The 16,416-nt window shown below is 34.2% G+C and overlaps 1 protein-coding gene across 1 annotated transcript; it reads left to right on the forward strand.

Moving 5' to 3' along the window:
- Positions 1-2,836: 2,836 nt before the first annotated feature.
- Positions 2,837-3,808, forward strand: LOC144376673 (olfactory receptor 52N2-like). The gene has a single exon (XM_078044927.1). The coding sequence runs from the start codon at positions 2,837-2,839 to the stop codon at positions 3,806-3,808; it is 972 nt and encodes a 323-aa protein (XP_077901053.1).
- The last annotated feature ends 12,608 nt before the right edge of the window (positions 3,809-16,416 follow it).

The raw sequence follows: 16,416 nt of genomic DNA on the forward strand, positions 1-16,416 counted from the left end.
AGTCTGGAAATCTTCAAAAGGTGCAATGATGCTCAGAAGAGGCAGAACCTGACTGCTGTGGGACTCCTGGTGCTCAGAACTCTCAGGCATGCACACCAGTCTGATCTTTGCTAACACTGAGGTGAGTTAGGTTGATTCCCAAAACTCATATTTTCAACAAATGAAAATATCTAGACCAGAAACACAAGTGTGTGATATGTGGTTCATGGCAAATTCAGAATTATTTTTTTTTACTCTCACCCTAACACATTACCATTTATTTGGGGAATAAGAAGGGAAAGACTTTCTGGAGTTGTGAAATAAATTTAAAACTTATGTCATAATTCATTGGAAATAGCAAAATATGTGCAATAATGTGTTGCAATAAAAGGAAAACTAAACAAAACCTTTTGCCTTAATTATTGCATCATTACACTCAGAATTGTTTTCAGTAGGAATGTTTTTTGAGGGGAAGTGGAAAGTGAACCAGTATCAGACATGAATCCAAGAAAGTATTGAGGCCACTTGTTTAAAGAAGCTTCAATAGAGAAATCCTCCCACATGACCCCCTCCCTCTGCAAATGGGTGACATATAGCATCTGTATGAACAAAAATCCAGGGATGAGAAATCAGCAATGACACAGACACATTCTCTCTGTTCACAGAGCTTGCATAGCTAAGGAATGATTTGCTGTAACTTTGACTTGCTGTACCTGTAACTTCTCATGTTTGTTCTACCTCTTCCTTAAGATACAATTAGGAAACATTTGTGCATGTGATAATATACCACAATGAATTCCACTAATATGTATAACTATTATGCACCAATAAAAAATTAAAATAGATTTTTCTCTCCTGCACTTTAAAATCAGTTTCTTCCTAAGTCACCATGAGTTGTTTAGTCTAGTTATGTTCAGCTTATGCAACTGTTCTTCAGTGTTTAGGATCGGTAAATAATTATAACAGATGGAGTCTGATTAGACAAGTGGCTTTGAAGTCAAAGTTTAATTTGATTGAACTTTTCCTTTACCAGTTTTAAGTTTTTATGAGGATTAAAAAGGAAAAAAGTTTTTATGAGGATAGATATTTGGTTAACCTTGCATCTGCATGTCCTCATGTATAAAATGATGGTTATAACAAATTTGTGATATTTAGATTGAAATATTAGTACCCTGAGTGGTTTGATTTGGTTGATTAGTATATCCCTAGAAACTAGAAAGGTGCCACAAATGTTGGAAACAATCAATAAATACCTGTTAAGCAAAGAGTGTAGTCCTCATCATATATTCTGACAATTTTTAAAGTAGATAACATGTGCTGATGTCCACATTCCAAGCACTGCTGGAAAAAGTATCATTTAGCCATTCTAACGTGTTGGCATATATTATTATCAGTATCCTTTGAGAATTATGAATATACTTGCAAGGCGAAATATGCAACTTGCTCAGGTCCATCCAGTTAGTAAGTGTTGGAAACAAGATTTAGCCCAGGGAGTCTGGGGTGCCCATGTCTCCATAGTAAGCAAGCAAAAAATCAGATCTCATACTTTCCAAGAGCAGACGCTTAGTCATCTACTTTTTCTTCTTTTGTATATATTCTAATTTTATAATTAGTTTGCCTAACAGCAGAATCCATGTGAATCCTTGAGTGTTATTGTGAGGGAGGTTGTGCACAAATATTTATGAACTGAGGAGTGGGAAGGATAAACTGGCTCTGAGTTTGTGGGTCTCTTTGTAAACTAACGAGTATGGTTTGATGTTTATTGATATTATTAATGCTTGGATGAGTCTGTGATGGCTGACCAGCTTTCCAAACCAGCAATGTAAAGCCTAAAATCCCCACCTCTCCTGATATCCTGTCTTTTCTCCAGTCTTGTAGCTCTGGTGGCTTCTGGCTACTTGAAAACAAACAGAGACACAGGCAGCATTCTGTACAGACCAGTTCTATTCTTGGAAATTCCAATAGACACAGGATTAGTTACCTTAGAAGTAGAAAGATCTTTGAAGGAATTTAGTTGAATGAAATATTCCTGGATATGATTCCAGATCTTAAAAGACATTTATGTTTTTATTTTTTCCTAACTAAAACACAATAATATGTTTAAATCTCCTGACAATCATAGTAAATAATTTATTTTCTATAATTGACTTGCCAATATCTTGATACAGCTGAAATTTTCAAAATTCTACACTATCCTTTTAACTGAAATATACAATTGCACTTGAGTTTACAAAGGGTGAGTAGGTTTATTTGTATTTACATTTATTAACCAAGGTAAGCTTGATCTCTTTGGATGCTCTAAACTGACTCAGAAGTGACAATAATAGCAGTCGTGATTACTGATTATATCTCTTAAGTATTCACTCGGCACTATTCAGACCTCTAGAACATAATATAAAATTAACTTAGTAAATAATCCTGACAACAATGCAATGATCTCATTTAGATGGAGAAAACTGAGCCATAATGTGTTTAAACAACTTGTTCATATTACATGCTATGTGAAGTGAGAAACAGGGGGAGCATGAAACTAGACAGTGTGACTCCAGGGGAATCTGATAGCTTCTCATTGCAAAACCCTAATTGAAATCACACAGTTAACCACCAGTGACACTCCACATCATGTACAATCCAAAGAGTGGGCTCCTAAATTAGAATAAGTTATAATCCATGTATATATAATATGTCAAAATACATTTTTCTGCCATGTATATCTAAAAAGAACAAACTTTCAAAAAAATAATTCATAGAGTTAAAAAAAAAGTTTCCATGCTCTCTACTTACCTTTGGTTTACTTTATTGTCCAGGAAACTGTAAGTGTTAAAGAGTGTGAAATGCTCTCCTCCTGTCAGCCATTATGTCTGGAGCCAACAGTTCCAGCCTGACATCAGGATTCTTTATCTTGAATGGCGTTCCTGGGCTGGAAGCTGCACACATCTGGATCTCCCTGCCATTCTGCCTCATGTACATCATTGCTCTTGTGGGGAATGTGGGACTCATCTGCCTCATTAGTCATGAGGAGGCCCTGCACCGACCCATGTACTACTTCCTGGCCCTGCTCGCCTCCACTGATGTCACCTTGTGCACCACCACTGTGCCCAACATGCTGTGTATATTCTGGTTCAACCTCAAGAAGATAGACTTTAATGCCTGCCTGGTCCAGATGTTTTTTGTCCACATGTTGACTGGGATGGAGTCTGGGGTGCTCATGCTCATGGCCCTGGACCGCTATGTAGCCATCTGCTACCCCTTACGCTATACCACCATCCTCATCAACTCTGTCATCGCCAAGGCTGGTCTTGCCACTTTCTTAAGGAGTGTGATGCTCATCATCCCATTCACTTTCCTCACCAAACGCCTGCCCTATTGCCAGGACCACCTCATCCCCCACACCTACTGCAACCACATGTCTGTGGCTAAGGTATCTTGTGGCAATGTCAAGATCAATGCTATCTATGGGCTTTTGGCAGCCATTTTGATTGGGGGCTTCGATATGTTTTGTATCTCTGTGTCTTATACTATGATCTTGCGAACAGTAGTGAGTTTGTCATCTGTAGATGCTCATCACAAGGCTTTTGGCACCTGTACCTCCCACCTAGGTGCTATAGTCATCACATATGTTCCAGCATTATTTAGCATTTTCACTCATCATTTTGGAGGAAAAAGTATTCCCCATCATGTACACATCCTTATTGCCAATCTCTATCTGATATGTCCTCCCACTCTGAATCCCATTGTCTATGGAATAAAGACCAAGCAGATCCGTGAAGGAGTGATCAAGCTATTTTGCAAAGAGAAAGATGCCTTAGATATAAAACAGAGTCAATAATTAACATCAAAAACAAATAAAAATAATATTTTAAAGGAAATTTGAGTGTAAAATTAAAAAAAAGAAACATTGGTATCTTGCAGAAAGCAATATTTGTTGAATATTGAAAAAATTATTTTAGTAGAACTCATTAACAAAGTAATTAACAAAGTAAGTAAATTAACAAAGTAAATTAATTAAGTAAGTAAATTAACAAAGTAAGCATGCTAAACTTGAGTATTTTTTTAAAAAATTCACAACAGGATAATTTTGTTACACTGCTGTATTAGTTAATTTAATTAATTTAATACAATTTGCATGTTGAACAGATTTCAAATAGGATGTACATGAGAAGGACATGATAGTACTTTCTCAGCCTATAAAGACTAGTTTTGAGTGAAATCCATTTAAACAATCTCAAGATTGGCAAAAGACCTTTAAATTTTAGTGAATTCATTTATGGTCACTATTCTTTTCTCTACATAATTTTCACAGGTCTTCTATCCACTTTGATTTGACATTTGTGCAGGGTAAAAGTTAGGGATGTAGTTCATTCCTCTATATATTGTTATCCAGTTTTCCTAGCATTAGTTGCTAAAAAAGAGATCTTTTCTCCAATGTATGTTTTTGGCATATTTGTCAAGGATCATCTGACTGTATCAATGTAGATTTATGTCTGTTTTCTTTTATTCTGTTTCATTGGTGCTCATGTTGGATTTGATACCAATACAATGTTGTTTTCGTACTACAGCTCTATAGCATCATTTCAGATTGGGTGTTGTGATAGCTCCAGAATCAATTTTCTTGCTCAGGATTCTTTTGATAATTCTTGGTCTTTTATTCTTCCAAAATAATTTCCATACTTTTTTCCTAGTCTATGAAGACTGTCATTGATATTTTACTGAGGATTGTATTTAACCTGCATAATGCTTTTGGTAATATGGCCATTTTGATAATATTGACTCTGACTGTCCAAGAACATGGGAAGTCTGTGTATCTTATAAGGTCATCTTCAATTTCCCTCTACAATGTTCTATAGTTTTTTAAATTACTTTATAGAGGTCTCTGACCTCCTTGGTTAGGTTTATTCTCAAAATTTTACATTATGTTTTTGAGGTTATTATGAATGGATTAGTTTTCTTGATTATTTTTCATGAGATCCATTATTTTTGTATGCTGTTTTTATATCCTGCTACTTTCCTGAATTAGTCTATGAGATTTAGCAGTCTCTGGCTGAGATTTCTGGACCTTCTGAGTATAGGATCATTTCACTTGCAAACAGTGATAATGTGCCATCTTCCTTTCCCATTTGTATCTATTTTTGGTGGATTTTAACATTTTTTTTTCAGTTATACATGACAGTAGAATGTATTTTGGCAGAATATAAATAAAGTATAATATCATATTTAAGTTTCCCATTTTTGTGGTTGTGCATATTGTGGAGTTACCCTGCTGGTGTACACGAATAAAAGGCTATGAAAATTAAGTCCAATTAATTCTATTGTCTTTCTTATTCCCCTCCCCTCTTCCTTCCCTTCATTTCCTTTTGTCTAGTCCCATGAATTTCTATTATTCCCCTGCCCAACCTCTTTTGTTTTGGGTTAACATCCCCAAATCAGACAAAAAACATTGAGCCTTTATTTTTGGGGGGGGATTGGCAGAATCAATACTATTGAAATGGCCAAATTACCAAAAGTGTTATGCAGATTTAATGCATTCCCTATAAAGATCCCAATTGCATTCTTCACAGAAATAGAAAAATCAACCATCAAATTTATATGAAAAAATAAGAGACCCAGGATAGCCAAAGGAATACTTAGAAAGAAAAGTGATGCAGGAGGAATCACAACCTGAGACCTTAAATTATACTGTAGCATGGTATTGGCACCAAAACAGACTTGAAGACCAATGGAACAGAATAGAAGACACAGAGACAGGACCTCATAAACACAGTTATCTCATCATAGACAAAGGCGCCATAAACATACATTGGAGAAAAAATAGCCCCTTCAATAAATGATGCAGGAAAAACAGGAAATCCATGTAATAGAATGAAAGTGACCACTATATCTCACCCTAAATAAAACTCAACTCTAAGTGAATCAAAGACCTATGCATTAGAGAAGAGACTCTGCAGTAACTAGAAGAAAAAGTAGACCCAGTTCTCCAACATATTGACTTGGGAAATGAATTCTTGAACAAGACTCCTAAAGCCTCTGAAGCAAAATCAAGAATCAATAAATGAGATGGTATTAAAATGAAAAGCTTCTTCACAGCAAAGGAAACAATTAAGAACATGAACAGAGATCCTACAGAATGGAAGAAAATCTTTACCACCAGCACCTCAGATGAGGCATTAATTTCAAGGCTATACAAAGAACTCATAAAACCCAATCAATAAATGGGCAAAGGAACTGAGGAAACACTTCACAGAAGAATAAATACAAATAGTCAAAAAATATATGAAAAAATGTTCAACATCTCTAGAAATTAGAGAAATGAAAATTAAAACTACACTAAGATTCTATCTCACTCCAGTCAGATGGCAGTTATAAAGAACAGATGTAACAATATATGTTAGCAAAGGTGTAGGGAAAAAGGAACTCTCATACATTGTTGGTGGCACTGCAAATTGGTGCAATCACTATGGAGAGCAGTATGCAGATTCCTCAGAAAACTTGGAATGAAACCACCGTTTGACTCAGTTATCCCAGTCTTGGTCCATACCCTAAGGACTTAAAAACAGCAAAATACATTGATGCAGCCACATCCATGTTTATAGCATGGATTGTAAGTTGATCAACTCACAATAGCCAGGCTATGAAAACCACCTAAGTGACCTTCAAGAGATGAATGGATAATGAATGATTATTTTATTTCCTCCTCTTGCTCAATTCCTCTGGCTATAATTTTGAATAGTATATTGAATAGAAGTGGTGAGAGTGGACATCCTTTTCTGGTTCCTGATTTTATAGGAAATGCTTTCAGTTTTCTCCATTCAATATGATGTTGGCTTTGGGTTTGTCATATATAGGCTTCATAATAATGAGGTAAGTGCCTTTTATCACTGCTTTCTCCAGCACTTTAACATAAATGGGTGCTGCAAATTTGTGCAACCATTTTAGAATGCAGCATGAAGTTTCTTCAAAATGCTAGAAAGAACCACCATATGACCTACTGATTCAAGCCCTTGACATTTATTGTAAAGAACTAAAATCAGAAAACTGCAGAATACAGGCACAGCAATGGCAGCACAATTCATAATAGCCAAGTTATGGATCCAGGCCAGGTGCTCTTCAATAGATGAATGGATAAAGGCAAAGTGGTGTACATACACAATGAAATTTTACTCAGATAAAACTAAAATGAAATTTGGGCATTCGATGAAACTGGAAAAAAGTCATGGTAAATGAAATAAGATGGACTCAGATAATCAAGAGTCAAATATTTTCTTTCATACACAGAAACTGTACTGAAATAAGAAGTAAAAAGTTATGGAGAGTTCTTACGAAATTAGAAGGAAAAACAGTGTTGTACATGGATGGAAGTAAGAGGGAAGAAGATGGAATGAGAAATGGAAGGAAATGAAGAAATTAATTGACCAAATTTTGATGTGTACATATATGTGCTGAGGGCCATTGCCAAGTAGGAATGACGCATGGAAACTTCCTTGCCAGCGTACCCCATGTTGCTTAGAGGAAGGACTCGTTGAAATGGACTTGACTTGGACATTCGCTGTGACGTTGCATGTATGCTTGAGAAAGGACCAGGGTGGATCCGGGTTTAAGGAGGATCCTACTGGATTAGGGCGGATCAGGTTTTAGGGAGTATCCCGCTCCTTGGGTTTAGGGCATTCCCGGTTTAGAACAATCTGGGTTTAGGGCAGTTCCAGGTTTAAGGTTATTCCTGCTGGGATTAGAGCGTATCCTGCTGCCTCGGGCACTCCTGGTCCTTGAGTTCCCATTGAGTTCTCATGGAATTCAGAAAGTATTTGGGATTCAAAGCCTGGTAGAGTACGTGAATTTTGTGGGCAGAACTTGGATTTCCCCATAACGTGTTTGTAGAGGGCCAGTGTGAGTTTGGGAATAAAGAATTGCTGTTTGAATCTACAAAGCTGTGAGTGGCTCGTGATCTTGTGCCCAACCAGACTCAGGGAAAGGCAGGCAGAGTATAACTATAACACATTCATAAAAAAGATAAAAAAATAAAAAATACCCCAGGACTGGATGGCTTCACTAGCAAATTTTACCAAACCTTTATTTATTTACTTTTTTTCTGTAATGCTGTGGACTGAAGATAGGGCCTCCTGTATGTTAATCAGGTACTCTACCAGTGAACTACACTCCCAGTCCTATCAAACTAAAAGAAGAACAGCAGTTCTTCTCAAACTATTTCAAAGAATTGAAAAGAAGGGAACACTTCTAAATTTACGAGGCTGGCATTATCTTGTCATCCAAATCAGACAGGTACACAACAATAGCAAAAGAAAACTATAGACCAATATCCATGATGCACATAGATGCAAAAATTCTCAACAAAGTACTAGCAAATTAAATTCAATAGCACCTCAAAAGATCATTAACCATGATCAAATTGCTGTCAGGCCATCTGTTGATGAGCATTATCAGCAATTAGGAGAAGGGTATGAGGATTCCTCCAAAAAATAAAAATAGATCTACCATATGATACAACTAACCTACTTCTGGATACATACTCAAAGGAAATGACATCAATGTACCAAAGAGATACCAAAGAGATTCCTGTATGCCCATGTTTACTGTGTCATTAATCAAATAGGTGGAATTATCCTACCTTTTCATCAACAGGTGAGTGGACAAAGAAAATATACATATAATGAAGTATTATTGGACATTAAAAAGAATCCTGTTATTTGCAGAAAAATGAATGAAATTTAAGGTAAGTATGTTAAGTGAAATAAATTAGGGGCTGGGGATGTGGCTAAAGTGGTAGCGTGCTCGCCTGGCATGTGCACAGCCCTGGGTTCAATCCTCAGCACCAGGTACAAATAAACATGTTGTGTCTGCCTAAAAAATACTAAACGATAAATATTAAAAATTTCTCTCTCTCTTTCTCTCTCTCTCTCTCTCTCTCTCTCTCTCTCTCTCTCTCTTAAAAGAAGAAATAAATAAGATACAGATCAGTACTGCATTTTCTCACTCATACACACACACATCATAGTACAATAGTCCTTAGGGTACATTGGGAAGGGATTGAGAGTATGGTAGGAAAAAAGTGAATATATCTGATTAGTACACTGTATGCATGCCTGGAAATATAACATTGAATCCAATTAACATGTAAATTCATACATATAAATTAAATTATAAAGATAAAATAAATAAAACATTAATGATGAAATATGATAAACACATACTAAATAGAATTGTATTCAGCCATTTGCAAAGAATTGTCCTGTGATTTGCAATGACATGAATGAAACTGGAGATCATTTTGTTAAGTCTTATAGGTCAGGCACAGGACAAGTACTACATGAGTACTACATGTGTGGAATCTAAAAAATATGATCTCAGAGAAATTGTGAGTAGAATGGTAGAATCTGGGGAGAGTAGGGTGGTACAGAGGGATAGGAAGGACTTGAACAATGAGCACTAAGGTACAGTTGAGTAGGAGGGAGTAGTTCTGGTGCTGTTGCACAGCATGCTGAATACAGATCACAATAATGTGCTGTAGAATTCAAAAATGCTATAAAAGAGGATTGAATGTTTCACCACAAAGAAATCGTAAACAATGAGATAGATATGTCTAACCTGTTTCAAAGATCACAAATGAATGCATGTGCCCAATAATCACACCATTAGCATATTAAAAATGCAATCTTTATGTTTTCATATACCAGTTAAAAGTAAACTCAATTGAGAGAAAACAAAACAGTAAACACAATTTCTTAAGAATAGTTGAGAAGTTTTTGAAGGAGATGTAGAATAAGTCTTAGAAAATATTGGAAGGTGGTGGTACATATGGAGAGCATCACCCATAGAATGAATAAATATTGGTGTTTGGTTAATTTCATAGAATTAAGCCATAGCTAACATCCTCCAGACAGCTGTAAGGTAGGCATGCATTCAGAAAGAGATTAGAAGAATTGATTAGAAGAATTCAATGTCACTAGTTAAAAGAAGAGTAAGAGGGAATCAGGGTAGTGAACATATAAGAGGGAAAATAAAATACAGAGAAATTTAAGAAATATAGGAGATGGCAAAACAATTCATCATGTTAAGCTGGGGTCATTGCTGTTGAGGAGCAGATTCCTGTTTCCTGGTTGGCCACCTGTACTGATGTGTGTCTATCCTGTGCCTTCATTCAAGGTTCAGCTAACATCTTCACATTGCATCTTTATTGTTTACATGCTCCAATCAAGCTCCAGCTAGATGCTGGAGATCTGGATTATTGTTCTTCCCTGAGTTACAATACAGTGATACAATAGTGCTGTGAACAACGATTCTTCTCCACATATGTGCTCTTCTTTGCCCTGTAAGTCCAGAAACAACTCCAATTATACCCAGAATGCCATGAGCAACTTGTAAAAATATCTCCTAAATACAAACACTTTCCCTTTCACTATTAACAGATAAAATACATATTAACTGATTTGAATAGATTTTTTTTCAAAATAAAATTAAGTTATCTAGGAAAGTAGATGCCAAGGTATTTTCATAGCAATGATCTTTTTCAAGACCAGCCAGCACAATAGAAACTCACACATGAAATCTGACTTCAAAGAGGTGTTGATATTTAAGAGTCCATATGATGAAGATCCTGTACAAATGTTGGCCTAACAAGAGCCCCTACCAAGCCTGAAGATGTTGTTTATTATGATTTCCAGGCCTACATTCTTCTATAAGACGAAGTCAATCTAGCTGAGGCAAAATGTTTTTAGTTTTGTGAATTATAATCAATCCAAACCTTGTACCATTGCTGGTAGTTGTGGAATGTACATTTATATAAGCCTACATTCAGCATTGTGTGGGAAACTGTAAAAACATAGTAAGATAGGCAGTCAGTATTGAGAGGGAGAAATAATTAAGGACACAGTAACATATTTAGTCTCATGTCTTCATTAATAATTATCATAGGTGGAGAGTGGTATAATGGAGCCAGATTTAAAGAACTTCTGGGAATTAGACCTTATACAGTTTGTGGGCCAAAGGACATGAAGCCTCACAAATAGGAGAAAGCTCTCTGAAAAAAAGAGAAACACTAATCAAATGTTGCTAGAGACTGACTGTTGATTGGTAACATATACATTGCTCTCCCCTTTATGTTCAGGTAGGAGAGGGAATGAAAGGAAAGTCAGAATAAAAATAAAGGTATTTCACTGGTAAAGCACTTGCCTGGTATGTGTGAGATCCTCGGGTAAATCCCCAGTACTGCAAAAAAGAAAAAGAAAAAAAAAAGTTCAATTATCCGTTTTTCTTGAAAAACACCTTGAATAGACAGATGTAACTCTGGCTAAAGAGGAATACAAAGAGAAATAAGTACCTCCACAAGTAGCAATGCTTATATCAAGCCTATGAAATTGTCCTAGAAAAAAAAAGAGCAAAAAAAATAGCAGGTGGCAGAGCAAAACGATTATCAGGTGCACAACTTATTTACTTCAAGATTACAGAGTACTTAGTGAGTCTTTTAAAAATGCATGAAATTTCACTTGATCTCTGTAAAAGATGAAAAAAATGGCAGAACTATTTAGTATTACCAGAATAAGATTAATATATAAAAGAATGAGATCAAACAAAGATAAACAAGAAAGAGTTTAATTACAAAAGTAAAAACATAATAAAAGCATTAACATCTATGATTGCAGAATAAGTTAGAAATAGTGAACACATACATGGAAAACTGATTTATGATGCCATGGATAAAGACAATAAGGTAAAAATGTTTAGAAAAAAGAAATGACAGGGAAGAGGTAGCATGAAAGTTTTTGCTGTTACTAAAGAAAATTTAATTTACAAGGACTGAAGCATAAATAATATTCAAACTCATAAAAAACATAATAAAACAAAAATCAATACTGATACATGTGTTCCAGTTTAAAGAAAGTCAGCATAGAAAAGAAAAGCATTTCAAGAAATGTGTATAGATAGTCTAAAAACATGCATTGCAATAATAATAAAAAGAAAATTCAGTCCACATAAAAAAAGAAAACAATGGTTTAAACATAAAGAAAATAAAAGTGATACCTGTCTTCTTTGATATAAGGAGAGTAACTAAGAACAGACTAGGGAAGAAGAGCATGAGAAGAAGACTAACATTAAACAGGGATGAGAGGTGGGAGGGAAAGCGAGAGCATGGAAATGGAAGGAGACCCTCAGGGTTATACAAAATTACAAGAGGAAGTGAGGGGAAAGGGAAAAATAATACAAGGGGGAGAAATGAATTACAGTAAAGGGGGTAGAGAGAGAGTAGAGGGGAGCGGAGGGGAGGGGAGGGGGGATAGTAGAGGATAGGAAAGGCAGCAGAATACAACAGACAGTAATATGGCAATATGTAAATCAATGGAAGTGTAACTGATGTGATGCTGCAATCTGTATACGGGGTAAAAATGGGAGTTCATAACCCACTTGAATCAAAGTGTGAAATATGATATGTCAAGAACTATGTAATGTTTTGAACAACCAACAATAAATAAATAAATAAATAAATAAATAAATAAATAAATAAATAAATAAAAGAACGGAATGATGAAAAGAATAAGTGAAAAGAAAACGAAATGTCAAAAGATGTAGAAGAGAAGAAGAAAAGAGGCTAGGAAAGGTAGATTCATATTTGACAAACCAAACTAGAAAAGAGTGAGGTGATTTGTTTTGAAATTTGAAGTGTTAATAATTGTACTTAAAATTATCCATGCTGTTCTTAGAAACATTAGTTTTATCACTTTCATTCCTAAATTTATTTATGAATGTAGCATATCATCAATTCCTGAATACAGGTATTGTATTGTATAAATTTATTCATTATACTCTTGAGAGATATTTTTGTGGAATCATTGAATAATACTGCTACAAATATCATTGTATGTGTTTTCTGGAACACATGTTTACATATTTCTTTGGTTTAATGTCCAAGAATGTATTAGAGCATTTTAGTTCACTATTGGTATATTGTGTCAGCTGTATTCCAAGACAGCTGTATTCATTGAAATTCTCACCAACTATGTGAAAGTTCTACTGTTACCCATACCATTCCCCACTCTTAGTATTATCAGTTTTATAAAATCCATGCATTTAATTTGCACTTCCTTGATGACCAAGAAGGTGGAAAATTTCATAAGTTTTTAAAAAAATTTTAGTTGTAGATGGACACAATACCTTTACTTTATTTATTGTTTTATGTGGTGACAATGATAGAATCCAGTGCCTCACTCATGGTAGGAAAGCTCTCTACCACAACCGCAGCCCTAATAAATTTTTATATACTAAATAATTTATTTTTCTTGAGTAGCAACTTAAAACTCATCCATTTCTCTATTGAACTTCTTTTAATATGTAAGATTTCATTGTTAATTATTATTATTTCATTATTTACTATTAGGCATCTTTATTAGTTACATAGGTTGGCATAGATTTTCTTACATATTTATTATCTTATAATTTTGTGTTTGGATTCACAAAATTCTTGATTTATCACATTATTTTTATTATTGTTGCTTTTTGATATTACATAAAGAAAAACTGCTCTAACAAACATTCATGTACATACTACTGGTGATCTTAAATATACTCTTCTATTATTTATAGTCAATAAAATTGGTTGGAAAATAGAAAATGTATTTTAATTTACAAGATGTTTTATAATTTTTACACCAATTTTGTTTATTTAAAACCATGAAAAATAAAAATTAAGTATTCTCAACTTTTGTCCTATTTTTAAGAAAAGTTTTACGATGCTACAATCTTGAACATAAAATTATATGTCATCTCCTTAGGTTTATTTTATCATTCTAATTAAAAATCACAACAAAATATGTTTGGGGCTGGAGATGTACATCAGTGGGAGCATACTTGCCTAGCACATGGAAGGCCCTGGATTTGATCCTTAACACAACACAACAACAACAACAACAAAACAATAAACTATGCTATGACTATTGTTAATGCTAAGATTCAGGACTAAGAACTTACTTTTCTCATATGGTAGCCACTGACTCATCACCATTTGTTATGATCATTTACCTTTTTCCACTTATCGATGCCACCTTGCTTATACTGAGTGTTCACATAAGCATCGATTTGTTTCTGGACACTCCCTTTTGCTCAATGTGTATATTTCATTTTAAGATTGGACTATCTTGGTTATTATACTTTTATAGTATACCTCATTAGTCAATAAAGTACTCAAATATTGTTTTTTTTCCTTTTAAAAAACAGCAATTTTCCCAGAAACAGAAGACAAGTGAAACCAAACAACCACAACAACAGGAGATACACTACATGCTTATTAAAAAAAAAAAAAAAGCTAAATTTTTGTATTTCACAGTTGAATGTTCTTCAGCCACAATTTTGTGGGGTTTATTTTTAGTTGTTCTGGGTCTAAACATATTGAGTAAATTATTGTTGCTTTTGTTTTTCATAATAAATGTTAATATCTGTTCCTCATTAAAAATAATAATAATTTCTGGAATTTTGACATTTCACTAAGTTTATATATTACATTGGAATGAACTTATCTTTGTACCATATCAGTCTTCTAATCTGTGGAAGGGTTTTTTATAAAGCTTTCAGTAAAGATTTTTCACATTCTTAATTAAATTAAATTCTAGATATTTAAAACTATTGCAAATGACCTCAGTTTTTAATTGTAAATGTTTAATCTATTAGTAGATCATTGATAAAGCACATTTTTGTTTACCAATGACATTTGTTTTTAATGACATTCTTAAGATAATGAGTTAGTGCTAATAATTTGCATATTTCATTTAACTTCTCTGTATTTATAATCATTCTGCAAAAATCACCTTTAATTATTTGTGTTCAATCCTTTCCATTATTGCATTCTTTCATTAGATGGAATTTCACTAGAATACTAAATAGAAGAATTGATAGCTGGAACCGGAGATTTGATCTGATATCTGGATAAATGCCTTTAATATTTCACTAACTACAATGCTTACTATATATTTTATATGCCTTAAGTATGCCAATAGCTTCTGGTTTTCCTTTTGCTGTTTTAGTTGTATTGATTTTAGTTTTTAAAATACACGACACAGAATGCATTACAATTCTTACTACACATATAGAGTACAATTTTACATATCTTTGTATATAGAGTATGTTCACGCCAATTCATGCCTTTATACATGTACTTTTTTGTATTTCAATTCTTATTACACATATATACCACAATTTTTTATCTCTCTCTTTATATATAAAGTATGTTGACACCCAATTCGAGTCTGCAAACATGTACTTTGTATAATGATGTCCATCACATTCCACCACCCTTCCTAATTCTCCGCCCCCTATCTTTCCCTCCCACCCCTCTTCCCTATCTAGAATTCATCTAATCCTCCCATGCTCCCCCTCCCTACTCCACTATCTTGTGGTTTTTCTATCTATCTATCTATTTATTTATTTATTTATACCTTTCTTTGGTGCCAGGGATTGATCCTAGGGACACTTTGGCACTGAGTCTCACCCCAGCCCTTTCTAAATTTTTTTTTATTTGTGGCAGGTTCTCACTAAGTTGCTTAGGGTCTCATTAGAGGCTGCTATTAACCGTGTGATCTTCATTCCATGAAGTCACTACTCATTCCTGTTCCATTTATAACACTACTTTTGCTGTTGGAACATACATATATGTGTTGTGTGAACAAATGTTTTCACTAAAAACCTAAGAATGAAAGTTCTAGGTAATAAGGTTAGTGTATTAAAACTTAACAAGAAATTACTCAAGTTCTTGCAATTTCTTATTAAGTTACATATACATCAATATATTTAATAGTTACAACAGTGTATACTTACACTATCAATTTAGTAGATTTATTCCCTTGGGGCAGGGTTGTGATATACTTTGAATTAAAACTTAAATAAATCTTAAAACTTAAAGACATCTTTATATATTCATCAACGGGAGTGAGAAAAATCATTCAAATTAGGTTTTCAGTCCCTTCAGAATCAGTCTTCTTTAAAATAAAATATAAAAAGGAAAACTCAGGGAGAAAAATGTAAACAAAATATATTTAGAACTCTTTTGCCAAAATTTTTGCCCTCCAAAATAAACACATTAACATACATATGCTTATTTGTACACATTTATGTATTCATCAACTTGAGAAACTCAAGACAAAGCATTATTAGACAGAGCACACTCCTCTGATACTCATATGAAATGTATAATTTTTATTTCATAAATCTTTATGAATTAGGTATCTATACATTTTTATGTGTATGTTAATGTGCCATGTATATACATACACATACATATGTATGTATATGGTGAGTGGTGAGCTGTGGTGACCATAATATTGTGATCAATATAAATGAAAAGCGTTTCCTGGGACCATCAGACCCTTGGTCAGAAGTTCAGGGAGAAGATAAACAACTTCAACACATTTTTTTCTATAGTTTTCTCCTTGCTTAAAATGCTGA

The sequence above is a fragment of the Ictidomys tridecemlineatus genome, chromosome 4 (assembly GCF_052094955.1).
Source record: "Ictidomys tridecemlineatus isolate mIctTri1 chromosome 4, mIctTri1.hap1, whole genome shotgun sequence".
NCBI classification, from domain to species: Eukaryota; Metazoa; Chordata; class Mammalia; order Rodentia; family Sciuridae; genus Ictidomys; species Ictidomys tridecemlineatus.

Excerpts from the sequence above, each read along its gene's own strand:
- LOC144376673 (XM_078044927.1), top strand. The coding sequence starts at position 2,837 with ATGTCTGGAGCCAACAGTTCCAGCCTGACATCAGGATTCTTTATCTTG.